This window comes from Elephas maximus, chromosome 6 (assembly GCF_024166365.1).
Source record: "Elephas maximus indicus isolate mEleMax1 chromosome 6, mEleMax1 primary haplotype, whole genome shotgun sequence".
Taxonomy (NCBI): domain Eukaryota; kingdom Metazoa; phylum Chordata; class Mammalia; order Proboscidea; family Elephantidae; genus Elephas; species Elephas maximus.
Genome location: NC_064824.1, coordinates 105,317,648 through 105,345,476, shown reverse-complemented (window position 1 = coordinate 105,345,476; position 27,829 = coordinate 105,317,648). Strand labels below are relative to the sequence as shown.

Here is a 27,829-nt window from a genome sequence, read left to right as displayed (position 1 = left end):
TTATTGCATTTCAATGTAATTTTAGAAACAAAACCAAATTAAATTCAACACATTGGGTTTTACATCTATTAATGGGTGGTTAGCTGTTAATGTTTGTCTTAGCAAGCTGCATGAAGTTCAGCTCATCTGTAAAACATACTGAGACAAGAAAATGTGGCAGAATGAAACCTGAGCTTGCTTTCACCTTGCAGAAAGTTCTCACAGACTTCAAATACCATTTTTAGACTGCAAAAAACTCCTGCTGTTTAATAGTACTGAGCACTGGCAGGGAGAACCTATAAATAACTTCAGACATGCTTAAAAGATAGTATTTTTCAGGTATTAAAAAAATCTTTTTTATAACTTTCCAATCTTTTTTTCTTGGAAAAGGATCTAGAGTCTTCTTTGTATTCTGGGTGAGCACACATGAACAGAATTTTAGCTATTTTCTTTGGGACAAATAGCAATCCCAGGGACCGATTTCTGGGAGGTGCTGATAACTGAATGAAATAGAATAACAGTCTCTTTGAGTGAGTGGCTTTTAAATACATAATCTAGAACTGGGGGAAGAGGGTGCAAAAACTTATAGAAAGAAGGACTATAGTGTGGTCTGCACAGTCCAAGAATCAGCTACCTCAGGCCTGCACGTGCTCTGGGATACATACTAGAAGAGTCCTCCATGAGAATAAAAAGGGATTCAAAAATCAGCTAGGCTGTTGGGCTGCATGATTTCTAAGGATTTACCTAACCCCAACATTTTATGATTCAAAGGAAGTTGATAAAAGAAACTGCAAGTTTTTTTTCTGGAAATAGAAACCAAATACACAAATATACAAGTAATACTTTTCACTTAGGAGTCCTAATTAAATCTCTTTCAGTCAGCTCTGCAGCCTTTATAGCTTCCTCTAGATTCAAAGTTGTTGTGTGCATTCGAATTGATTCTGACTCATAGGGACCCTACAGGACAGGGTAGAACTGCCCCATAGGGTTTCCAAGGCTGTAATGTGGAAGCAGCCTGCCACATCTTTCTCCCATGGAGCAGTTGGTGGGTTTGAACCACCAACCTTTCAGTTAGCAACCAAGCGCTTTAACCACTGTGCCACAAGGGCTCCCCAACTTCAAAGTGGAAGTTCAAAAGTTGCATACTTAGCCAAGCCAAAGAAGGCAGATAGCTTGCCTAACTCTTAGCATCCCTTAATAAAAAAATTTTTTGCCATCAAGTTGATTCCAACTCATAGCGACCCTATGGGACAGAGTAGAACTGCCCTATAGGGTTTTCAAGGCTATGAGTCAGAATCTACTCGACTACAATGGGTTTGGTTTGGATTCTGCGAATCTTACAGAAGCAGACTGCCATATCTTTTTCTGGTGGACAGACTGGTAGGTTCAAACCTCTCTGACCTTTTGGTTAGTAGCCAAGCACTTAATCACTGTACCACCAGGGGTCCTTATAAGTCTTACTAACATTAAAGATTTTGCTTCCTTCCTAAAGGGCCATTTTTGAGCATCCAGCTTTCATGAATGCAATTCTATCCCTTACAATGGCTAAAAACACATGAATCTGTGCTACACATACACTAAGTTCTTTCTGTACTTGGGAGCCATGTGACTGAACTATTACTTACTAAAAAAAATTACTTACTAGGAAGAGCCAAAAATACTGGTTTTCTTTTGGCTTTCTATATGGCTTTGCTATATGACATTGGGTATGGGGCTAAGGGAGTCCCTGGGTAGCACAAATGGTTATGCTCTGGGCTACTAACTGAAAGGTTGGCAGTTCAAACCCACACAGAGGCACCTCAGAAGAAAACCTGGTGATCTGCTTCTGAAAGGTCACAGCCATGAAAACCCTACAGAGGGTGGTTCTACTCTTACACACGAGGGGTCATCCTGAATTGAAAATGACTCGATGGCAACTGGTTTTATGGGGCTATGAGATATGCCACACTGACATTATTATCTGAATGACACATCTAGGATTAAGCAAGCCTTATATACACTAGGCCTTACAAGAAGAATTTCTTGTACATAAAACATCATAGCAACACACAAACTTCCACACAGAGACACAATAGTCCAATCTCGTTGTGCATGGCGTCTCCATGAGTCAGGGGCCAACCTGATGGCAGCTTACAACAACAACAGGATAATCTTTACAATTTATTGCAACAAGTCATGCAATATTTTAATCATAAAAAATACTTCAAAACAGCATATTCTGAGGAAAAATATAAAGGCAAGCCAAGGAAAATACAGTACTGACGTTTTCTTCATGGTGTGGGTACAGGAAGTTTGGTTCCTTTAATCCACAGAACTAGAAACCATGCCTCAAACTGCTTTTATGAAAAAGAAATCTAATGATGTCTTTCAGTTCACTCATTTTTTATACTTCACCAGATCAAAAGCATACAGAGAACCAAGTATTCAAAGCGAGTAGATGAAATGGTAAATACAATTTTTACTTTTGAAAGCACTACTGTCAATAAATGTTTAAATTTAGTCATGAGTACATTAACGATTTCATAGAAGCAGAGTTAACTGTAACTCCCACAGGAGAAACAGACTCATACACAGGTTTTAACATCAGTAAAATGTCAGCACTTCATTTCTGCAACTCACAAAACCACTTCTGGTATTAAAGCTGTTTTAGGTAGAGGTACTAGTGAGAAAAAAGATGCGAACTAGCTAGCTACCTGCATCAACTGTCCATTGTCGATGTATATCCAGCACAAATAAATGAGTGCTCAAAAGAGCTATTACTCCCTCTCACCCAAAGAGCTGAATTACTCACCCTAAAATTACATCCTTCAAAACTCAGCTCAAACGTTCCCTCCTCTGTGTAGCCTTCTATGATCCCACCCTAAATTGTGGGCTCCTTAAAGGGACTCCATCTTATTCTTCTCTGTTTCCCCATAAACTAACACAGTACAGAAAGAAAGAGGGAAAAAGGGAGGGAAAGCAAGTGCTGGCAGTCACACAAAGAAACCTTTTACCATGGTCTGAATAGCTTTAAAGAGCAAAGCATCCCTTACGGTCAAGTACCAGTTCAGTGCTTAATGAATAAATACTAACAGTAATGAGAAAGAACCTTGGACACTACTAAATCTCTAAGTAATTCTAGGGATTATAAGAGACACAGTCTTGTCTTTATGCCATGAGATCCTTCTTGTAACATAGTCTAGTCTGATTTATTGCACGTATGAGGTCACTTGAGCCCTGCTGATACAGTGGTTAAGCACACAGACTGCTAACGGAAAGGCTGGCTGTTCAAATCCACCAGCAGCTCCATGGGAGAAAGATGTGGCAGTCTGCTTCCATAAAGATTACAGCCTTGGAAACCTTATGGGACAGTTCTACTCTGTCCTACAGGGTCGCTATGAGTAGCAATTAACTCGACGGCAATGGGTTTGGTTTTTATGAGGTCACTTGGGCAGAAAATAAAAGAGGAAGAAATGAAATGTGCACTCTATAATGCTTTAGAGATTTGCATCCTCTTATTTGAAAAGTACCCCATAAGGAAGATAATTTTTTTTAAATTTATTTTATATTTAAATAATGCCTTAAATTTTCTCAGAGATGGTTTTACAAAAAAAAAAGCCTATATAGATTATTTTGTTTTTAAGCACGTGCCTGTCATCACAGAAGATGAATCAGAACTGAATTTCAAAGAGAATACTTCTATAAACAAATCATACTAAACCACAGGTACCAAAAAACCCACTGCCGTCGAGTTGATTCCGACTCATAGCGACCCTATAGGACAGGGAAGAGCTGCCCCATAGAGTTTCCAAGGAGCGCCTGGCGGATTTGAACTGCTGACCTGTTGGTTAGCAGCTGTAGCACTTAACCACTACGCCACTGGGGTTTCCAAACCACAGGTAAACACAGGTAGGAGTATAATATTAAGGGGGAGTCTACAAATAATCTTTCTTCCTACCCTGTCTTAGTCTGGAAGTTCTGCTGAAACTTGTTCAGCATCATAACAACACACAAACTTCCACCAAGAGACAATGGTCCGATCCCGTTGTACATGGGGACTCCATGAGTCAGGGGCCAACTTGATGACTGCTTACAACAACATGATAATCTTTACAATTAATTTGAAAAAGATTAGGAAAAACAACTCTACATGATGATTCTAGTGTATGAATCATCAGGAAAAAAATGCTTCGAGAAATAACACAAATCTTATTGGAAACAGGTGATGGTCAGGAAAATAAGTCTCTGATATCAAGCCTTTACTTGACATAAATCTGTACAGTATCAAAAGGAAAAATAAATAAATTATTCTTTGGAGCTAGATTTATAGAAGGAAGAGGAGGGGTGGAAGTAAAGCAAGATATAAGAGACAAGAGATATAAAATGATTTCATTAAGATTCACCTTTGTAGAGCTTTTCAAGACCAACTTTAATGGGATTTCTTTATCACTGAAAAATGTCTCACCTCTCAAAGGTTTTGAAAATGGGCAATGCTGGGTTCTGATCCCAGCTCTGCCACTGACCTACCTTCAGGCCTTCACACTCTCTTCCCCTTCAAACTTTTGATGGGCCAACTCTTAAACAAATTTTAGGTCTGAGTTTAGATACTTAATCGTATGAACACTGAGCTTCCTATTCATTTCCACCTCTAATCTGGGTTAGGTGCCCCTCCCAAGTAAGATAGATGCATCCTGTATTTTCGCCACTACAACACTTCTCAGACAGAAATTTAAATGCCTGTTGACTTGTCTTTCTCTTCTTGTTCTTAAACTTCATGAGGGAAGGTTTTATCTCTGGGGTTCCCACAGTGCCTGGCACTTGGCAGGAACTCAATGAACATTTCTGAAATAAGGTGCTTAGAATAGCTCATAAAAGGCTTCAATCAATGGAAACCTATCGATCAATTTCACTGAGGTTAGAAAAAACTTTATGCACTTGACTAATACAGAGGGTCAATATGAGAAGTCCATTTAACTAACATTTCTGGTTGTTTGCAAAACCATGGATGCAGGCATTAACCATTATACTACCTGAATGTCCTGCTACATCAGGGCCAAAGGGATGAATTCCCCTTAACAGGAGAACATCTATATCTGCAGACAGACAGATAAAATTCTTATATCAGGTATTGAGAATTATATAACCCAATGTGTTGCCTTTCTCATCTATCTGAAAAGATCTAAATTCAGCAACGACCATAATTAACTCATCTCAGATGCCTAGTAACATCGAATTCTTTGTGCTTTTCGATTTTTTCTCATGATTCACTTCTGCTGAAATTTTTATACATTAATCTGTCTTCAAAAGTCCAAGAAGTAATCTGAAGACTAAATCAAGATCAAACTTTATTTGCTCACATTCTGCATTGGAGTGGACACCTGCAAAGGGTTTCCTTTAATCCATGAGTCAAGAAATAGTCTATTGATTCACTAGGTATGTCTTTATATCTTAGATTAGATAAACAATGCTACAATCATCCTGCTGACAATTAGATTCTTTTGATCTTGTTAGAAATTCTACCATGCCCTATTTTTCTCCTTGGTGCTAGAGGAAATAGCCATAGTCTCCTCTTTTCTGGGCAATCTTAATCTTTTTATCTCTTGGAACCTAGAGAACCTAAATCTAGCTCCTCTGGCCCTCCTGATTTATTTAGCCTGGTGTTTAGTGCCCCTACGTCCCGTTCCTCCATAATAATTAATGATTGTCAACAAGCAGGAAGGGGTGGGAGTAAGGAAGCCTCTTACTGCAGGTAGAGGGAAAATATCCACTGTCTTTCACCACTTGCAGAGTTATAAAGCTAAACTGAAACTATCCCCTGAAGTCATCTTTAAACCAAACAACAGTTTAGTTTAATAAGTAAAGAATGTCTGCCTTCAATACATAATACTGGGGAAGCCAGCACACCTTGTACAAGGCAAGGTCACGGAAGCTCCATAGACACATCCAAACTCCCTGAGGACCGAACTGCTGAGCTGAGGGCTATAGGGACCATGGTCTCAGGGAACATCTAGCTCAATCAGAATAACATAGTTTAAAGAATGTGTTCTACATTCTACTTTGGTGAGTAGTGGCATCTAGGGTCTTAAAAGCTTGTGGGCAGCCATCTAAGATACTCCACTGGTCTCACCCCTTCAGGAGCAAGGGAGAATGAAGAAAATCAAACATACAAGGGAAAGATTAGTCTAAAGGACTGATGGACCATATCTACCATGGCCTCCACCAGACTGAGTCCAATACAGCTAGATGGTGCCTGGTTACCATCACTGACTGCTCTGAGAGGGGTCAAAATAGAGGGTCCCTGACAGAGCTGGAGAAAAACATAGAACAAAATTCTAACTTACAAAAGAGTCCAAATTACTAGCCTGAGAGAGACTAGAAAAACTGCAAGAGTATGGCCCCTGGATACCCTTTCAGCTCAGTTATGAAGTCATTCCTGAGGTTCACCCTTCAGCCAAAGATTAGACAGGACCATAAAACAAAATGAGACTAAGGGGGCACGACAGCCCAGTAGCAAGGACTAGAAGGCAGGAAGGGACAGGAAAGCTGGTAATAGGGAACCCAAGGTCAAGAAAGGAGAGTGTTGACGTAGTGTGGGGTTGTTAACCAATGTCATAAACAATATATGTACTAACTGTTTAATGAGAAACTAGTATGTTCTATAAACCTTCATCTAAAGTATAATAAAAAATAAAAGTAAAAAAAAAAAAAAGGATGTCTGTCTTGAGCATTATGCTCTTTTAAAGGATTATCTACAAGGAATCAAACTGACAACAGCACCTGGAAAGGTTAGATGAGAAGCTCGGGGGGCACTGAGTTTATCTTAATGGTAGCAGAATTATTTGGAAAAGGTAATGAGAATGGTTGCACAACCTGAAGTATATAATCATTGTAACTAAATTATACCTGCAGAAATTGTTGAATTCGTGTTTTCCTGTACATACTTTCACCAAAAATTTTATATAAAATAATAATAGTAATATCCAAATTTGTCAGTAAATTATGTAACCTTCATTATCTGTTAAAATTAGATCAAGGGGTGTTGTGAAGATTAAATACATAAATACATGTGAAAGAGAAAAGAATAAGTTATACTGGATCTTGTCCATCTATGGAAAGCAAGGATCAGTCTATAAATCCCAAAGGCTTGGTTGTGATTTTATTTTTTAATTTTCCAGTCATTATTATATGTAATTGTGAAAGTCATTCTCCAGCCATTTTTGAAAACAGGGGAAATGCACATTCTAAATAATTAGAATTAGAGCCTACTAAAATTTAGGCAATTCCCACCTCACTGTAAAATTTTTCAAGAGTTTCTGGCCCTGTTCAACACAAAGATGGGTCATTAAAGGCAAGTGATAACAATAACATCCAAGGCATCCAATATAGGGTTAACTCTTCAACTAGAAATGCCTGAGGGAGACCTGATAAGAACTCACCTGATCAGAGAAAATATCGCAAAAAGAAGAGCTACTTGGTACTACAGAATCAAAATGATTTAAAACTAGACAAAAAAAGGATGTCTCGAGAGAAAAAGCAGCCAATGAAAACCCTATGGATCACAACGGTCGTAGCCACATCCCATCATGGGGATGGCACAAGACCAGGCAGCGTTTCATTCCATCGTCATCCCGAGTTGGGGGCCAACTCGACGGCAACTAACAACAACAATAAGGAGAGAAAACCTCACAGTAACTCATCCCTGCCCACAGAGGAAACCTTAAAATACCACCACATCTCTAGGAACTATAAAATGCAATACTCACCAGCATCATATTGCATATGGCACGTGGCAATCAATATATACAGGAATTTTGAGCATCTTTCTTTATCTCTTAAGAGTCCTTATTATCACAAAAACTTTTTCAAAACTACCAAAGTTGTTCTGCTCTTCTTAAAGTACTTAAGTGCAAATGAGACCATAATCTCTCAAAACAGCACTTGGAAAACACAGCAGGCTTATTAGCTATGAGAGACAAACAGGCTAACCCATTAACAAGCAGTCCCTTTATGCTGGCTGCGTCACTGCAATAAGTAAGCAATAGATGTGCTGGGATGGTCCTGCTCAACAAGCAGGATTATTTTAAATCCCATTGAGATCTTCTTTATGTTCTTTATATTGTTGAAAATTGACTAAAATATAGCTGAGATCTTTTTTCTCACTTAATGTTAGCAGATGACCAATTGTTAGAACTATGCTCAGCACACTTTTAAATCGATCATCTGACGTTCTGACAGCAGCAGCAGCAGCATGAGGAGGGCTCCAGAGCAGACAGGCTGATAGAATCTCAGCATGTGACTGGATCTCACCTGGCCTCAGGTTCTGCAGCTGTAAAATGGGGATATTCACATCTTGCTCATAGGGTTACTATTGTTGTTATTGCTATGTGCCCTCGAGTCAATTCTGACTCATAGCAACCCTATAGGACAGGGTAGAACTGCCCCAAAGGGTGTCCTAGCCTGTAATCTCTACAGGAACAGATCATCTAGTCTTTTCTCCTGCGCAGCTGCTGGTGGGTTCAAATTCCACATTTCAGCTAGCAGCCAAGTGCTTAATCATTGGGAACTTAAATAGGATAATATGGGCAAAGGGCCTAGCACAAGATCTATTACCATTATTATTACTGTACTAGAAAGCCTTCCTTCTTCAGACTCCTGAAATTAGGAAATAAAGCATTTAGTCCATGAGTTAGCAGCATCACAACGACAGAGCATACTTTAATGGAGAGCAATGTTACAAACCATCTAGTCTAGCTCTGTCCGACCTAAAACAAAGAAAGTGTGCCCAAGGCCACAATCTCAGCAGCAGAGCTGAGATTGGGAACCTTCACTTCTGTTTCCCAGGCCAGTGTTTCCCCTGCTTCCCTCACCCAGGAGCGTGGGAGGAATGGGAAGAATCTCAGGCAGTGAGAATGATGGGGTACTGACACACGCAACCAGCCAATCCAAGTACAAGAGTCACACAAGTTCACAAGCTTAGGCATACATAAGACAATGACACCCACAGTCTTGAGCTGCAGTCTTGGGTGAACTATATCTCAATTCGCTTCATACTGTACCTCAGCCATGGCTTTTACCTCCTGATCCTATTGGCTCGCCAAAGGAAAATAGGGCAGGGGGTCTGATTATTCTTCACACTTTTCTTCTTACAAGCCAAACTTCGGTTCAAACCTCCAAATGTACAGAGCCAAAAAAAGATTCAGCAGAAAGAAGCTGAAACCCCCTGCCCCCTGGCATCCAGTAAACACAAACAGGCAGTTTGCCTTCCATCTGCTGTTTGATAGCTCAAGTTTCAGTGAGCAAAAAGGGTACATTAGACTTGACTCACACCAGGAGTTGGATGCTTTCCTGCTCGCACACCTTGCTCAGCTATTTTCCACTGTGTGGAATGCTCTTTCTTCCTCCCACATCTTTCAAAATCTAAAGCAACTGTAGCAGACTCTGATGTGCCCTGTCCCTGTGCTCCCAGCATTCACCTCCAGCACTGAAGGCAGCTGACTGCAAATTGCTAAGACTCTTGGCCTGAGGGCTTTTCTTCTGTTCAGGAACGGCCACCTCCAAAGTACTGGAGATTTAGTGCCACCAGAAGAATCCCTCAACCAATAATGGACAAGCAGCTGGTGGATAAATAATCCAGCTTTCTCCCCCTCAGATGGATAACTCTCTGGCATGTTCTACAGAATCCACAGTCTCCCAGGGTTCCTCAGTGGGAATGAGCCCCACTTGCCCACAGTAGTAAGCAGGTCGAGAACTCAACCTTGATTAGCTCTTTTTCCTTCCCTATCTCACTTCCCCACTCCCCTACAGGTATTTCCTGGAATCTTGGCCTCATGGTCTGCTACCAGGAGAATAAAAACCAAGACATCATCCTTTAAAACTGAAGTTAAATCCCATTTCCTCCATAAAAACTTTCCTCAACACCTAGGTCTCACAAGTCACTTCTGGTCCTGTTTGAAAGCTATTTATATATGTTTTAATCTCATTTCTCTACTTTGTGCTCTTGGAGAGGAGGAATTCTTTTACACAACTCCAAATTTCCCTTGTGACTCAGCATAGTATCTTACGCAAACTAGATGTTCAATAAATGTTGAGCGAATGAAGAATGAATTAACCATGCCAATTAGCAAGGAAGTTAAGCTATTCAACCTAACTGAAATTACATCAATGTGGCTGCTTGCTTCTTTCAAAAGCGCGATATGAACTACTTTTAACGAGCAAATTACTGTGTGCATACATTTCTTTAAATCAGCATTTTCTAGTTAGTGATCTTAAACCAAACACCTCTGATTCTCAGAAAATCAGAAAACCTTTTTCTAAATCAAGAATGACTTTACATTACTTCTGCCTTTCCATCAAACTTTTATTCCTATTTAACACTTTCTGGAGGCCACCCCTTTCCATGTGGAGACACGAAGACCACTTGGACTGTGAATCCTCACAGCACACCACTAAGCACCATTCTTCTGCACACTCTCATCGTCGTACACCTCAATCACCAGCCCTGAGGAAAGGGAAGCATCACTACAAGTCAGTGCAATAATCTCTGCACAGAACAACATCCCAGCTGAGGACTGTATACTCCTCTGAACCAGGGACATGACACTGATTTTCCTTTCCAGAGATGCCTGTGGTTAAATGTTACTACATCTACGTGTTTCCAAAGCTCAAACCTAGATGTGACCCTGGCCTAGCACTGTCTCCCCCTGGGATTTGTTTGAGCTTAATTTGAGGTGCCAGTCACCCCTCCAATTTCCGGGCAATAAATCAGAGAATACACACAAAAGGATAGAGCCTAAGAGGACAGGATATCAGTCTCCAAATACAAATTTCCTAACCAAGTGAGATTAAAAAATGCAACTGAAACTTTAGACCAAAGGGGCTTTCCAGGAGCCTGAAGAGGTAGACAGATCCAGGCCACCTACCCACTCACAAGCAGAGGAGCTAGAGCTGCAAGAGCAGGTACTTGGCTTTTCATGATTATTGAGTGAGATCGAGAAGCACCAAGGAAACTCCTTCTAACCCAGAGCAGGAAATTTAGTCTCAGAGGCTAAAAAAGCCTAGTTCCATCATTTGGGGAGGTGGGGGGAGGGCAGAGAGCTTTCTTTTTTATATACAATTTATTTCATTTTTGTTATTGTTGAGAATATATACAGCAGAACATACATCAATTCAACAATGTCTACATGTACAATTCAGTGACAATTATAACATTCTTCAAATTGTGTAACCACTCTCACCCACCTTTTCTAAGTTGTTCCTCTCCATTAACATAAACTCACTGCCCTCTAAGCTTCCCATCTAATCTTTTGACTCACTGTTGTCAGTATGATCCCATAAAAATAGATCTTAAAAGAGCACAATGCTCAAAGCAGACATTCTTTACTAGTTAAGCTAAAGTACAGTTTGTTTTTAAGTAGACTTCTGGGGATATTTTTGGTTTAGGTTTTAAGGATTATGTCAGGGCAATAGTTTCGGGTTCATCCAGCCTCCATGGCTCCAGAAAGTCTACGTTCCATAAAAATTTGAAATTCTCTTCCACATTTTCCCACTTTTGATCAAGATTCTTCTATAGAATCTTCTCATTCAGTCCGTATTCTATAGAATCTTTGATCAAAATGTCCAGTAGTAGTAGCCAGGCACCATCCAGTTCTTCTGGTCTCATGGCAAAGGAGGAAGTTGTTCATAGAGGCAATTAGCACACATTTCATTTCCTCCTCCTATTCTTGACTTTCCTTCTTCCTCTGCTGCTCCAGGAGAATAGAGATCAATTGTTGTATCTAGAATGGCCACTTGTAAGCTTTTAAGACCCCAGGCACTACTAGTTCCATCATTTTTGATAAAGTAACTCCATTAATGCCCAGCTCATGGCTCAATAGATGTCAGGTTCTGCGCAATTGTTCTTCCTCCCTATAAAGAGGAACAAGCAATAGGTATGGAAAAAAGGTGGTAGTCCTTCATCAGTACTTCCCAAAGCAGAAAGGTCCCCTGGGGTCCTCTGTTCTAGGTGGGTAAGAGGAAAATGTAGGAAGAGGAACAAAGGGTTTCTCCATTACAGGGTTACACATCTCCAGTGATGCCCCCCTTATCCAAGGCACTTCTTAGGAATTATTCCTAAGCCATTACCCTCTCAGGGAAATGGAGAGATAGAAGAGAGCATTCTCCAAAGACCATACTTGTTCACCCACAGCCTTCCCCTGCATTTCTCCTAAGGCAGCCTATCCACAGCAGAACTTTCTGCTCACACTGCAAAGCCTATGAATCTGCAATGTGGAATTCAAACCATATACAGTTGATAATTACACATACATGGTTATTTTAGCTTGGCACAAATTTTACAGTAATAATAATACAACTTTTAGCATTTCCCCTCTAATGCCTTATCCAATGCCAGAGTTGTTTCAGCTCACTTGGTCCCTAAGAAAGAAAAGTCCTTACTCTGCTAGTTTCAGGTCCTCTCCTCAGTTTTAGGTTATAGCCACCTACTGTTGACATCTAACATGATTTCACCCAATCAGAGCTTTCCCTAGACATCATTCGGGACAAACCTACAAGAGAGGCTGTAACACGCCTATCTTCTCTCACTCGGAATAGTGTTCCTTTAGGAACACACTGCTGCTTTTTTAACCAGAAGATTTTACATTTGATGCACCCTGAGATTTCATCCCTTTTTGCTCTGAGAAGAGACCAGAAAGACCACAGGGATTTTCTTTCACAATTAAGAGGAGAACATGCTTAGGGCCTGAACATACACACTGGACCCAATCAGATGGCCTGGGAAATTACACTTCTGAATATTCAATACTTATATGTCTTTTTATTTTCTTTAAAGAATGTCTTATAAGCAGTCGTAGGACAACTGCAAAAATACCAAATGTATCACAAATATGTTTTCAACTCAATAGAAGTATGTTTTCATAGTGCTCATTACCATGAATGCATATCAACCATGTGCCTGCCAAAATGCTACTCAGTTTTTTCTTTAGTCCATTTTCATGATGGAAAAGATCACACAGTGCACCACACCCTTCTCATTAACTGAAGTCAGAAAGGAGTATTGACTGGAACCAAAGGAAAGGCAGTATGGCTTCTTATAAGACTTATTCTGCTGTTCTCACTAGATTATAAGATCCATGAAAGCAGTGACCCTTTTTTTTCAATGCAAAGTTGCCCAACACCCAGCCTTACTGCAGTAATAGTAATTAATCATAATTATAAGTATCTGTTGAGCCCACCCTTCCCATTAGCAAGGCATATATAAGCACACACACCATCTCATTTAGTCCTTACAACAAAGTACAGCTTAAGAAGCAAACTACGGCTTAAGGAGTTAATATATCCATACGAATGGAGTATTACTCAGCCATAAAAGGAAATCAAGTATGAATACATGCTACAAAACGGATGAATCTTAAAAACATCATGCAAAGTGAAAGAAACCAGACACATGAGACCACATATTTTATGATTCCATTTATATAAAATATCAGAACGGACAAACAAATGCACAGAATCAAAGAGTACATTAGTGGTTGCCAGGGGAGAGAGATAGGGGATACGGGGGGTGACTGCTAATGGGTACAGGGTGCTTTTTAGGAGTGATGATAATGTTTTAGAATTAGATAGTGATGCTGGTACAAAACTGTGTGAATATACTAAAACTACTGGATGGTACCCTTTAAAAGGGTAAATTTTATAGTATGCAAATTACATCTCAATAAAGCTGTTATTTAACAAAGAAGAAACTTGTCCAGGGTCAGATAACTAGTAAATGGCAGGCCTGGATTCAAATCTGGTCTGTTTGACTCCAGAACCTATGGTTTTAGTCTTAACCATTTTACAGCTCCAATCATGATTATTCCCAATAAATATTTGCTGAAGACACCAGCGAATGTGACTCAAAGTAATACGGACAGTATATTACCTATATAGTATTTTGTTCTGCTGTACATAAGGTCACTATGAGTCAGAACTGACTCAACAGCACCTAACAAGAATGACAACAATATGGGCTGTGGTATAATTCTAATTAATCATAAGGAGGAAACAATCCTTAGATCCCCTGGGACTTTCAAGGACTGATACACGTTAAAAAATTATTGACCTAGCAATCTTTTTTAAACCTTCTGTAAATTGGAGCAATGATTGATCTAGGGGGAAAACGAAACAAAACAAAATTTAAGAAGGAGAATATTCTGACAGGAATGTGACTAAAGGTCCTCTGAGGACACAAGTAGGATATCCTGGGACAAATATAAATCTGATCACATTGCTTCCATACTTAAAGCCCTCCAAAGTCTTCCCATCCAAAGTCCTTACCTTGGACGATAGTCCTACATGGTCTGGCCCTGCTTTCTTCCTGATTTCATCTTCACATCTCCCACCATGCTCCAGCATGCCCATCCTCTGTTCTTCTTGATTATTCTACAACTGCCTCAGCACTTGTTACACTTGCTGTCCCAGCTGTGGAACCCTCAGCCTTCCAGCTTCATCTGGTGGCTCCTCCTGGACATTCAGGTCTACAATCTCCAGCTCCCTCCACTCCCCTGAGCTCCAGGCTGTTATATCCAGCTACCTCAAAGACACGGCACCATGTATGTCTCAAACCAACCCCATTGCTGTCAAGTTGATTCCCACTCCTAGCAACCCCATAGAGTTTCCAAGGCAGTAAATCTCTATGGAAGCCACATCTTTCTCCCATGAAGCCACTGGTGGTTTCAAATCAATGATCTTTTGGTTAGCAGTTGATCGCTTTAGCCGCTGCACCACCAGGGCTCCTTATGCGTGTCCCAAAGTCCCTCAAATATATTAGGTTTCTCCTGATTTCACATCCTCTTCCCCTCACCATTTAACCTTTCATTCCCTGGCGCTACCAATTTCAGCTGGATGCCACTTTCCACCACCACCACCCCCACACTGACCAATCAAGGCGCCTGTCAGCTTTCTTTTCTCTGCCTTGCCATCTACATCTAATCAATCCTAATGATGTCTACCAACAGAAGATGTCTTGACAGCACCCTCCCTTCTCCATGCCTTCTAGCACTTACTTAGTACAGGATCTCTGTTTATTCTTCTTACTTGATTTTTCACAGTCTAGGGAATAACAGCCAGGCACTTGAACGTGAAATACAAGACCTTCTATGAGCTGTCCCAGGCCTACCTCTCCCTACTCATCTCCCTCTGCCTCAGTCTTGTACTGAAATCTGAAGCTCAACAATAGTCTTATGCTCCCTGAGCATACCACACCACTCCATGGCCCTGCCTCCTTAGCACATACTGTCTCTGCCTGGAGCACCCTTTTCTCTTTTCCTCCCCTCCCTCCCATCCCCAGCATTTTGCTTCCTGACTAGCAGTTTTTGTACAAGATTCAGCTCAAGCATCACTTTTTCCAAGATGCCTTTTCACACTCCTCCAGCCTGTAAAACTGCCTCTCCTCGATGCTACCATGGTATTCCCTGTTAACCTCTATTCAACACATGTTATACTCTTCTAAAGTTATATATCTATTATTCGCCCCCAACTCAACTGTAAGCTCCTCAAGGCAGAGACTGCTCACAGTAGGTGTTCAGCTTGACTCCTTGGCATGTTAAAAGTTAATGGTAAAGAATTTTCTGACATGTTTCCAGACTCTATGTACTCTGAACATCCCATGTGATCCTTTCTCAGTCATCTGCTAATTAATTGGGAGGCTTGGCAGTGACAGTAATGTTTTAATGTTCAAAAAACATAGCAGTTATCAGTCGCTATCACCGTGTTACAGTCTGGAATGACAGTCTCCACTGCAGTAAAAGTTAAAGGAATAGAGGACTGAAACAAACTAAAATTAGCCATATCTTGCTACTCAACATATTCTAAGATTTAGCAAGACAGATCTTTTAGGCAGGCACACTGCTGACACAGCACGGTGAAAAGGAACTCAACCAGTGCTCAGTAGACTGAAAAAGGAAAACCTGCAACACTTTTAACACAAGAAATTCTGAGTTCTGCTGATTCATTCTGACTTAAAACTGCAATAACACTTGAGTAAGGAGCACCAAGCTGACTCTGCACTTTTTTTTTTTCTGCAGTGCTCACAGAACTTTGCAGACAAGAAATTAGTTGTTTTTATATTTGCAATTTCTCAGATACTGGCAGCAGTCACCTACATTATAGTGTCTGATGGCATTAAACAAACAGTACTTTTCTTCCAAAGACGCAGTTCTAGTCGAAATAATGATGAGAATTTAAAATACTGACTGGAGCCATTCCGGAAGGCCACCTTTCAGCTAAATAAAAGACAGGCCCATAAAATAAACAATAACACCCGAGAGGAACATGTTCCTTAGAACAACCAATTATGCAAGATCAAAAGGGCACATTTGCCCAAAAGCAAAGATGAGAAAGCAGGAAGGAGTAGAAAAACCGAAGAAAGGAACCAGGGAACCCAGGGTGGAAAGTGCTGACAGACCGTGGGGAATGAAACCGATGTCGTAGAATGCTTTATGTGCAAACTATCAAATGGGGAACTAATTTGCTCTGTAAACTTTCACAAAAAACACAATAAATAAAAATTTAAAAACAGAATCTACATTTAAAAATGAATGAAATACTGACTGGAATTTCTATAACTAAAATAAACCACACAGGAAATCTCTTTCACCAAAGAAAGGCCCACTGCTAGCTCTGTTTGAAGAGCCCTGGTTAAGTTGACAGCTCCTGTTCACGCTTTGTACAAAGACGTTTGTCCAACGGGTTCCAACGTAGGAAATAAAGTTAAAATATCAACATAAATACAATCCCTGAGAAAACTGGGGAAACTTTCATCACGACCAGAATTTCTAAGAAACTGCATTACAGCAAGTTGTGAAGAAAAGATCCTTCTCAAAACAGGTGTTTTCAAGTCATTACTTCCTTTGTTCTTCAGGCATAAGCCAGGTGAATTACATAACGAAAGGTTAAACAGAAAAAATATCTAGACTTAGGTCTAATTATACTTGCATCAGTTAATTTTTCATGCTTCTCAATATATAGTAATGGTACTATAGTTAACATTTAATTACTGGTGTTACTCGAATATTTATTTCATTTAGAAGCATAATATCTAAGTACTAGATAGTGAACTGTTTTCATCTGAGATTTTTAACATGTTAAGTGTTGAATGTCTTCTTTCAGAAAAAGAGGAAAAAGGACTACTCAGAGTCTTTTACAGTGCTATGTGGCATACAACCAGGTGGAAAATATCAATGGCTTCAACAACAGGAATTATTTTAACTATACAGTATCACAGACACGAAGTTTTACTGCACCTGCTTCTTCACAGCGTTATGATTAAAGACTTACTTGTTCAATGCGAGGTCAAGAATGAATTTGGAGCCGAAGGCTTCAATCTGGAAGCTTGCCTGGGCCAGATGGACAGCCTACAGATTCAAAAAGACAGAAGTTAAGCTAACTTTCCTGTCTTTAAAACCGATTATATACATACCAAGAGTGATATCTAATAAGAATATAAGAACGGCTTCTTTGTGTATCAATTCATTTATGTATCTTTACCCAGCAATTCATTAAAAGGAGACTAGGTAAGTTGTCACGGCTTCTCTGGGAAGATCTAAACATTTGTTCAGCAAGGAACAAATAAAAGACAACCAGTTGTTGAAAATGAACGTAGTGTGATAAAAATCAAAAGTATAGTCTGCTGGATTTCTAAAATGAACATGATGAATTATGCAAAAGTCTGGCTAATTAAAGCTTGATTTCAGCCCATCTTGTGCACAAAACTAACCAATTCTTTCTCCTCAGCTAAGTGAAAAACCATGTCCGCACTGGGATATTCATCAGAAATTGAAACTTTCTCTACTTGATGTACCAGCCGAACGTGACAGTAAAATAGGATGGCACAACCCTCCAACTCCAGGAAGCACTTAGGATCTGGTCCTTTGTGAGTACTTATGTTCTCTTTATTTAAAACTCACACATTTATAAATCCTGTCATTATTGGGTCTTAACTCAAAATACAAAGATAATCTCATCTAGATGTGAATCGCATTTGCTGGGTGTTAAAGATTAGTATAGCTCACAGAAGGGTCATAAATAATGTAAATTAACAAATCCATTGTGTCAAAGAATCCAAACTCCCCTTTGCTACCCTATCAGAAAAAGGAAAAAAAAAGGACGAGGATAAATACAACACCTACATCGCCCCCTTCCTACTCACAAACGTCCTTTCTGCAGGCTTCATTCCTAAGGTGTGCTGGGTGCAGCCAATTGTCTGTGAAGTGCTCATGCACAGCAACCAGACACCTGCATGAACACACCTGACATTCCCCTGCCCCATACTTCCCATCTCACCTTCTCCACAGTACCACCCCTGCTCCTCTTTGCCCCCTCCCTCCACTTTGGATGATCAAAATGCTACCCATCCTTGAAAGGCAGCCCAACTGCCACACTTCGCCTGAAGCCCTCCTTTGCACGCAGGCGGGGAATGAACTCTCGTTCCTCAGGGATTTGAGGGCACTTTATCTGTTCCTCCCTCCACCCAGTGTAATGTGTGCTTGCTTTCCATCCCTCTCCTAGACTGTGATCTCCACACTCACATCACAAGGGTTTTGTAACCAGCTAGGCTCTTGTAGATTAATGGCCCTTCCCTAAAATATATCAATTTTCATTTAATTTGCCAGATACACCCATGTATTAAGTCCCACTGTGCGTATGAAGATGGCTGGGACACAGCCTCTGTGACAGTCTTCAGGGAAGCAGTTACAGAGCTGCCAGCCTCAGTGTAACTAAGGGGCCACAGGAACTAAGGCTGAGCCCTGCCCAGGAGCACCGGGGTGCTGAAAGGCTCATTGACAAGGTGCTATTTGAACAAAGTTTCAAAAGATGAGTAAGAATCCACCTATCAGGTAAAATGATTTAAGGTTTCTTCACAGCATTCAACTTGTCTGTACAAAGTGGTATCAGTATATTCATCTAATGTATCTGTTTTAGGTATTTTCAATACATTGGTGTATGCCATTTTTCTTATACCTGCTTCTCTGCCCACTGCTAGACATTCTGCATTTGTATGTAGGGTACAACTCTTCTCTACACCAAAATAAATACCTGACAGGTAATTCTCTTCCCTACCATTGTGTTAATTCTGCTCTGTCTTCTACATGACTAAAATAGCTTTTAATTTCTAGGATTTCTATGGTATCCCATTTTATCAGTTTTTTTAAACAAAATACTATACAGTTTTGATAAAAGTCTATTTTAAATATGTTTTCAAAGCAGGTATAATTAATGCTTTACCAATTACACTGTTGGGTATTATTTGTTTTTCCCTAATATTAGCCCACTTCTTCCAACATGGTAGAAAAATTAGAAGACCAGCTGAGGTGAATAGAAAGTTTTGTAATATACAGCCATATCATTTAGGTGGATTAAATCTGATTTTAGAGTTGACTGATTGGCATCACTGAAACCCACCGAAGAGAGAAAGGCTACCTACAGTATTGCTCTTATTTTACAAAGCAGAAGTATACAGTTGGGTTTAGAAATATATTCAGTAAGACAAATCAGATCAGAGAACTACTTCAGAGAAGACTTCATGAACCACACATAATGTCATAATCATTTTTTGCTCCTTCAAGATATCTGTTAAACAACCTTGATGACTAATACTTGTTTTCATAAGGACATTCACTATAACAGCTCTATGGAAGAATGTGGGGTTTTACAGCCAAAGAGCATCATTTCATGACAAGAATGAGCACACCCAGGGCTCAGAATTACTACCCTGAAGGACTGGAAACAGCTGTTGCCTGAGCACTTTGGTATTTTTCTTTTGACTCAGAATCTGGCACAGGGAAATTACAGGAGCCCTATAAACAAAAACAACTCAACCCAATTATATACACAAACCTCCTTCGCCCAGGAACAATTTATACATCTTAACAATGTGCTTTTGTTTCTTCGTTTTTTTTTTTTCTTTTTAGTAGATAGCACCTAAAGGCATCTAACTGAGTAAACTTATAAGATTGTTAAATTCCTCAGCCAAGACTTATCTTGCACCTTATCATCAAATAATGCTATAATATTAAGGAACAATATGTGCTCAACTTTGTGTATGATACATTACATAAGCTAAAGAGACACAGTTATGTTTGCTTAGGACTTACATTCTAGAATAATTAGCATTAATATGGACATGAAAACAAGGGAAAAAGATGACTACTTATAGAAATAAAAAGCAGGCATTTGCTGATTATATACACTTTCATACAGCAATAGGTACTTACATCTATATATATCTTGTATCAATATGACAATAAAATGCTTTACAAACAGCATTTAGAAACCCTGAGAGGTATCAAGCAGGACTGAACAGACACCTATGGTATGATTCAAGCTCTGCTTCCTAAAGAAGAGGGCTATGGAGCTGGGCTCCCAGGAGAAGGAGTACGAGAAAGACTAAAACGCAATAATTAGAGTTACAAGCCAGGATTAATAAAACTGTCTCCACTACTGGAAGAAATCATGGAAAAGGTACAACAGCTGAACAGTTGATTTCTAGAGGGAGTATAGGTCATTTTTTTTTCCTTGTTTCTTTCTCCTTCATTGCTATGATAATATTGTTTGTTTATATATATATATATATATAAACAAAACCCATTGCCATTGAGTCGATTCAGATTCATAGCGACCCTATAGGACAGAGTGGAACTGCCCCATAGAGTTTTCAAGGAGCACCTGGTGGATTCGAACTGCTCACCTTTTGGTTAGCAGCTGTAACACTTAACCACTACACCACCGGGGTTTCCATATATATATGAACAAACTATATAGATAGATAGATAGATATAGATGTATACACACAGCCCTGATGGCACAGTGATTAAGAGTTCCACTGCTAATCAAAAGGGTCGGCAGTTTGAATCCACCAACTGTCCTTCGAAACCCTATAGGGCAGTTCTACTCCGTCCTATAGGGTCACTATGAGTCGGAATTGACTCGACAGCAATGGGTAAACATATATATGTATGTATGTATGGACCTTTTCAGGCAGTAATTTCTCTCCTTTTACCTTTTTTTCTAATGGCTTTTTCCCCCTACTCCTGTGATTTCTCAATAGGCCCTTCGAGAGTTTCTACTCCATTTTATTCAAGCATAGTGGGAAATGTTCACAAGATCTCAATCCCCGCCTTCTCTGGGATGCAGGATATTTATAATGCATTAGAAAAGACAAATTCGGAAATTCACCAACAAGAAGGAAGAGGGGAAACAGTGTTAGATAACCTATGAATTCCAGAAGGAGTGTGCTTTGTTGAGATGGTTTGGGCAGCTGAGGAAAGAGGAAGCTTCACTGGGGAAGACTTGGACCAATGTGGTCACACAGTATGTTTTTCTCTTAATCCAAAAACATGAGACACAGAATCCAGTGACCCAAATAAACAAATTCTAATAAGAAATAAACTGTCCTGTGTAAACTGAAATAAATTGGAGGAAAATATGTTACTTTCTTTCAACAGTGGAGACTCCTCTGTAGATGACTATGGCTGGGTCTACCTTGTATCTGGAGAAACATAAAAATCCAGCCTTTGGATCTTTTTCTTCTACAAAGCAAAAACCCAAATATGTGAATATATCAAAATATTTTAGCTTTATGTAGACCATGCCATAATCCTTAAAAAAATCTAGAGCTTTCTTCACCTTAATTTCTAATTTTTTTATTTTGTAAAATTAATCTTGTTGTTATTGGTGCTGTCGAGTAGATTTCAACTCATAGCGACTCCACGTGGCAGAGTAGAACTGCTCCATAGGGTTTTCTAGCCTGTAATCTTTACGGGAACAGATCACCAGGTCCTTCTCTCATGGAGCCAATAGTGGGTTCAAATCGCAAACCTTCCAGTTAGCAGTCGAGTGCTTCGCTGTTGTGCCACCAGGGCTCCTTAAATTAATCTTAGGAATTTTAAAGTACAAAAAAAAAAAAAAAAACTCAACAGACTATCTCAAAATACAGTCTGGTTCTAATCCCTTCTTGTGAGTTAGCACACTGGTGACCATTACAGACTAGTATAAAATAAAAATTACAATGCCTTACTTTTTTTTTTAGTGCTTTAATCGTCTAAAGTACTATTCTGTCTATCCAGAACAATACAGCTCCCCATGAGATTGGTAGGGCAGATATTTTTATTACCCTTTTGTAGAAGAAAAGCATTTTTAAAGGGCACAGAGAGGATAAGTAATGTTTTTGTCCAAGGTCATACATCAAAGAAATAGAAGGTGTTAGCTTCAGCTCAGTGAGAAAAAGTGCCAAATGTTATGCCAGAAGTCCTTAAAACTCCAGGCCTCAATGTTTCCTCATCATTAAAATATAAGTAATAATAGCTTACCAACAGGATGTGTGTGAGGATTAATTTATATAATAACTGCCCCCATAGGGTTTCCAAGGAACAGCTGGTGGATTTGAACTGCCCACCTTTTGGTTAGCAGCCAAGCTCTTAACCACTATGTCACCAGACCTCCAATGTTACAGGAAATTCCTAGCAAAAGGCTGGCCACATGAAAAGAGCTCAATAAAGAGGTGGCAAAGTAAAAGGAGGGAAAAAAAAGAAGAAGAAAAATATATCAACGCTTCAGAAAGGATATCAGTCAGCCCCACCTTAAAAGTTATCTCCTAGTATAACTGGCCATATTCTAGAAAATTCCAGAGGGGAACTTACACTCTAAAAAACTTGCAAATCTTTTTTTCTTGCAAATTACCATTACATATTATGCTTTGACCTTGTTCAAGTTGTCATGTCTTTAAAACAATATGAATCATTATCCTGAGAAGTGGAACAGCTGTGTTACATGAAGGCCGTTTTGCAAGTTGAGGTAATTTGCTGAATCTTCTTGCCATGATGCATTTAAATAGGTGGCCTGTGAGGAAGAACAGCATCATGTTTTCCCCCAGCATGTTCCAATTCACAGTATTATTGGTTAATCCATTAATACGTGTGCACTGAATACCTACCTTGAGTGACATACTGTGCCAGATACCGTGGCAGATGCAAAGATACAGGAGAACTAGTATTTACATCAAAAAGTTTATAATTTGGTTAGGGAAATGAGACGAGAAGCCATAAAGAGTGAAAATACTTTAAATAATAAATATTATTTTCAAAACAACATGCACAATTTAAGCATGATTAATTTCTAAACTGGGAGTATGGGCAAAAAGTACTAAAGAATTTGAGGAATGAGAATTCTGGGGGCAGGAATAGAGCTGAGAAAGGGTCCCAGGAGAACTTTCCTCAGCCTTTAAAGCTAGACAGACTTCAGAGAGCTTGAGGATTGATTTAATAGGATGAAATTTCAAAGTGTTCCTAAGTATTTGCTAACAAACAGAGGCTTCCGGAACCAGCTTTTAAAGTAAAACCCAGGATGCCTTCCATTCTGGAGTGTTAAACTGCAGTTTGGATTGTAGTAAGAATTAAAACGTGACAATTTATTATAAAATAGAGCATTTCATGAGATCTTAAGTAGTGTGAACACATGATATATTTTGTTAATCAATTTATCTTTTAGCCTTAAACTAAGAAGCTGAAGTCCCAGCCTTTGAAGGATATTTCAGTAGCAAGACCAAAACATCAGCAAAGCACACCCTTCTCTCAGGACAAGACAGATCAGTGTCTCCCAATAAAGGAAGCAGGTCATCGTTTGGCTTTGTTCTCTGTGCCCATCTAGCCAGCAAAGATGGAACTTCTAATCTGATAGAAATTCAGCCAACACCCAATTACCCAAGCTGATGTTAGAGAAAAAAGGGTATCATGAATGTATGAATTTTAACTTTTGACCAAATCTTTTACAGGAATTCTTTTCCAAGTTAGCCAATTTCAAAGAGAGTCATCTTCTCTTTTTTTTTTTTTTTATCACCCCTCAGTCCGAGGTACTCTTAAAGTTTGATATAAACAAAAGATGGACACCGAAGACAGAAAGGAACAATAGGCATTGATAATCTAAACAGACAGTCCAGTAAATAAATTGTGAGTTTGGCTGTACTAAAAATTAATTTTAAGAATTCTTCATTGCTAGTCAAAAAAAAGAAGCTACATCTAACATTAGGGGGAGTGGGGAAAACAGTGGGGTTTTTAGCCTAATCGGTCACACTAAGATTTTCTTTAATGACTATGTAGCAACCCAGGAGGATTCTGTAACAATACACTCCCACTGGCAAAGCATCTTTGGACATTTACATGAAATGACTTCTATACATTACCCTTCATGATGAATGCTTGCTGGATATTAAATTGACAATACCAACTCAAGAGAGAGATTAAATTACATTAAATCAGAGCTCTTGCTATTTGAAAGTGGGTAATGCATTACAAGAATCACTACGTCTGTATTATTTGGCTTTTACATTATTTACTGAAAGATGAGTAAAAATACAACTATGACAACAGTTGCCATGGAAGCAGTTTCTTTCTGCTGCCTTCTTGAATAGTAACATTTAATTTGATGCATTAATCTAGTAGCTGAGGTGTGACTCACTTTGTTCTTTTTCCTCATCAGTTCCTACATCACCAAAATGCACAACTCCAAGGAATGCTTCTCTCTCTGGTAACACTTTTGTCATAAAGGGAGAACATATTTTGCCTTTCCAGCCAGAATTATTGAACACCCACTAAATAATTTAAATAAAATTATAGAAAGAGGGTATAAGTTTTAGGAAGCAAAAGGCACCAAGCTTAGATGACAGTATTTTAAATTTGCTTATACAATGTAAATACTAACCTGAAAGAAAGAAAGAAAAAAAAAAAGCCTCCTTAAAACAGCATTCTAACATGAGTCTTACTTCCTTGGACTGCCTATTCTGGTCTTCAGAATGTTGGCTACAACAGCCCAGTGGACTCAAGTCAATTCGAATATCTATCTAGGAAAAGAGAAGGTTCTTTAACTTGGGTCTTTCTGATGACCACAAAAGAATTAGCTCATAAGGAATGAGTCTGAAATATGAAATGAGAATTAAGATACAGTAATTACACAGTTCACCTGGGCATTGTTATATCTAACAAACTATAATGATATAGAGTAGATTCAAATATTGATTTCTAGTGCTTCCTCACTAAAGGACTACTGAAAACACGTAACTAAGGGAGACTAATCAGACCTGCCCGAGCCAGATCTCCTTTTTTGACGTATCCTGGCTCCACGAAGCCTCATCGGTGGGTCCCACGTTGTTTATGTCCAGAACTGATTTTTGCTGCGATCTCTATGCCTGGGCTGCTACTGTTTTTTTGCAGAAATTGTTCTGCTTATGAAATTACAAAAAGTCCTTTCTAAATACACAGCTTTTTGATAACAGTATTCCTGAGAGATCTTGGCTTTCCTTAAATACCCTTGAATACCCTCTGCAAAACGCATGTTTTAAGTTGTGTGCTACTGGGGTAGAGCCTTCTTTAGTCTGACAGGACCGACAGCTATGGATCAGAGACAGTTCTATGTTCTCTGGTTCTCAGCTGTGCCTGGCTTTGTCCTTTGTTCTGAATTCTAACCTCTACTATTGACCATGGATAGGTTACTTCTGCCCCTGTGTACGGAAAAAGTAACTTTCAAACTATGGACCAAACCAGAAATGGATTTCCCTATTCTGCAGGAATGCAGATTTAATTAGACTTCCAGGTAATACTATTGAGGACTGTTCCTGGGTGTAGTGGAAAACAATTGCCCTGTTTCATGATTTTACTCAAAACAAATATCATGCGTACTATACACACTTTACCCAAAACTAAACGTGGAAAAGCTAATATCAATGTGGCCTCATTTTCTCTAACACCCAACTTCAATAGATTTCTGCAAAATGCCAACCACTCAGCCTGTCATCACACAACGTTGAAAACTAACATTTTGAGTACTGACCATTAGGCAGGCTGTCCTATTTCAGTAAGCAAATGATAGATCTCACCACGCTCATGGAACATTTTAGGTTTATTAAATCTCCATTTTTATTTCCAGATGAGAAACCAGAAATTAGGTGCAGCCTTGAAGACATATAGAAATATTTTGTACTTTGGAAGATATCCATTTCCTGAGATTATATGCTACGTCATTGGCTTCTACATCATATACAAAATCATCTGCTCACTCAACAAATAATGATTGTGCGCTTACTATGTTCCAAGTAAAAGCCCTGGTCCTCTGGAGTTCGCATGTTAACGTGTGTGTATGGGGGCTGGGGATGACAGGAAAGTGACAAATACAATAAACAAATAGATGAACATAAAGCAAGTTAGGCAGTGATAAGAGCTATAGAGAAAAGAATAAAGTAGATAAGAGGCATGGGGAGTTGGATGTATGTGGTATGAAGTAAGACTTTTAAATAGGTGGTCAGAGAAGACCTCTTTGAAAAGGTGACATCTGAGCAAAGACTTAGAGATTAAAGAGAATTCCAAGCAGAGGGGACAGCTAGTTGCAAAAGCCATGAGGCAAGGGCATACTTGTATGTTTAAGGAATAGCAATAACTCCAGTTTAGCTCAAGTGGAGTGAGTGGAACAGAGCGTTTTAGACAGTGAAGTCAGAAAAGTAATGAGGGGCCAATCATGTAGGGTCTTGTAGGCCACTGTAATGACTTTGTCTTTTACTCTGAATAAAATAGGAATGTGCTGAGGATTTTGAGACAATGAGTGACACAATCTAGCTTTCATTCTTTAAAGTTCGCTCAGGCTATTTTGTTGAGAATAGACTACCGGGTAAGGGGGGAAGAGAGAAAGCAGAGTGTCCAGTTAAGAGGCTGTAGCAATAATTCAGGAAGGAGGTGATGGGTGACTTGGACTTGTGTGGTAACAGTTGAGTTGATGAGAAGTGGTCAGATTTTGGGCAGACAAAAAAAGCAGAATCAACAGAGGTTACTTATAAACTAGATATGGGTTATGAATGCAATAGAGGAAGAAAAAAAATCCAAAATTTTTGACCTGAGTAATCAGTACACATTGCTGTTGATTTGATTCTGACTCATAGAGACCCTATAGGACAAAACAGAACTTTCCTATAGGGTTTCCAAGGCTATACATCTTTACAGAAGCAGACTACCAAACCCTTCTCCCACAGAGCAGTTAGTGAGTTCAAATTGCCAACCTTTCTGTTAGCAGCCAAGTGCTTAACCATGGCACCTACTTGAATAACCAGTAGGAGCAAGAAATTTACTGAGACAGGGAAGACTGCAGGAGGAGGTGGTGATGGGGATTCAGGACTCCTGCTTGGGACATACTATGTTTGATATGCACATTATATATCCAAGTGGATATGTGGACCAGGCAGTTAGATACAATGCATACAGATATGTGCTTTAATAAATGTTTACACAGTGAATAAGTGAATTAAGAAATAAACAAAATGAAGGAATACTGAGATACAAACAAAAAAATTCCAGTGAAAGAACTAAGGAGGAGAATACAATTTGACAGCTTAAGTGAGAAAGCTAAGATTACTGTGGGGGGGCAGGGACTGTAGATGTCAGTATACAGCAACCCACTTGCTGAATTTCACAACAAACATTTTCAATTAAAACAGTAAATGTCACTTTTGAGCCTAAGAGGTATATCATACACCACAAACTCCCCCAAAAGAAATTGAACCCAAGAGCATCATTTTCCTGTGTCTTGTAGATATGTGTTAAAATTACAATAGAATGATCACAAATGAGGGTGACATTTCTCTAACAAGCCACATGGGTCATATTCAGGAGTGTATATATATTAAGTATTCCAAAGAAACAACACAATGCTTACCTCTGATTGCCTGGAAGTCCATTTCCATATTCTGGAAGCCATGCTACCTTAACGGCTTTTAATATTCCTAACTTGTTACTGATTATAGGTATACATTGTTCTGCATTTCAGGAATTTTTGAAGGTATATATTTATTAATGTTAATTTA

At 39.2% G+C, this 27,829-nt stretch overlaps 1 protein-coding gene across 1 annotated transcript in view; it reads right to left on the bottom strand.

Annotated features, from left to right (window-relative positions):
• Nucleotides 1-27,829, bottom strand: part of ADAM23 (ADAM metallopeptidase domain 23) — a 167,995-nt gene that overhangs the window by 117,073 nt on the left and 23,093 nt on the right. Inside the window, exon 3 of the mRNA XM_049887978.1 lies at nt 17,272-17,348. Within this exon, the coding sequence (XP_049743935.1) occupies nt 17,272-17,348 (77 nt within the window). The remainder of the gene's footprint in view (nt 1-17,271; nt 17,349-27,829) is intronic.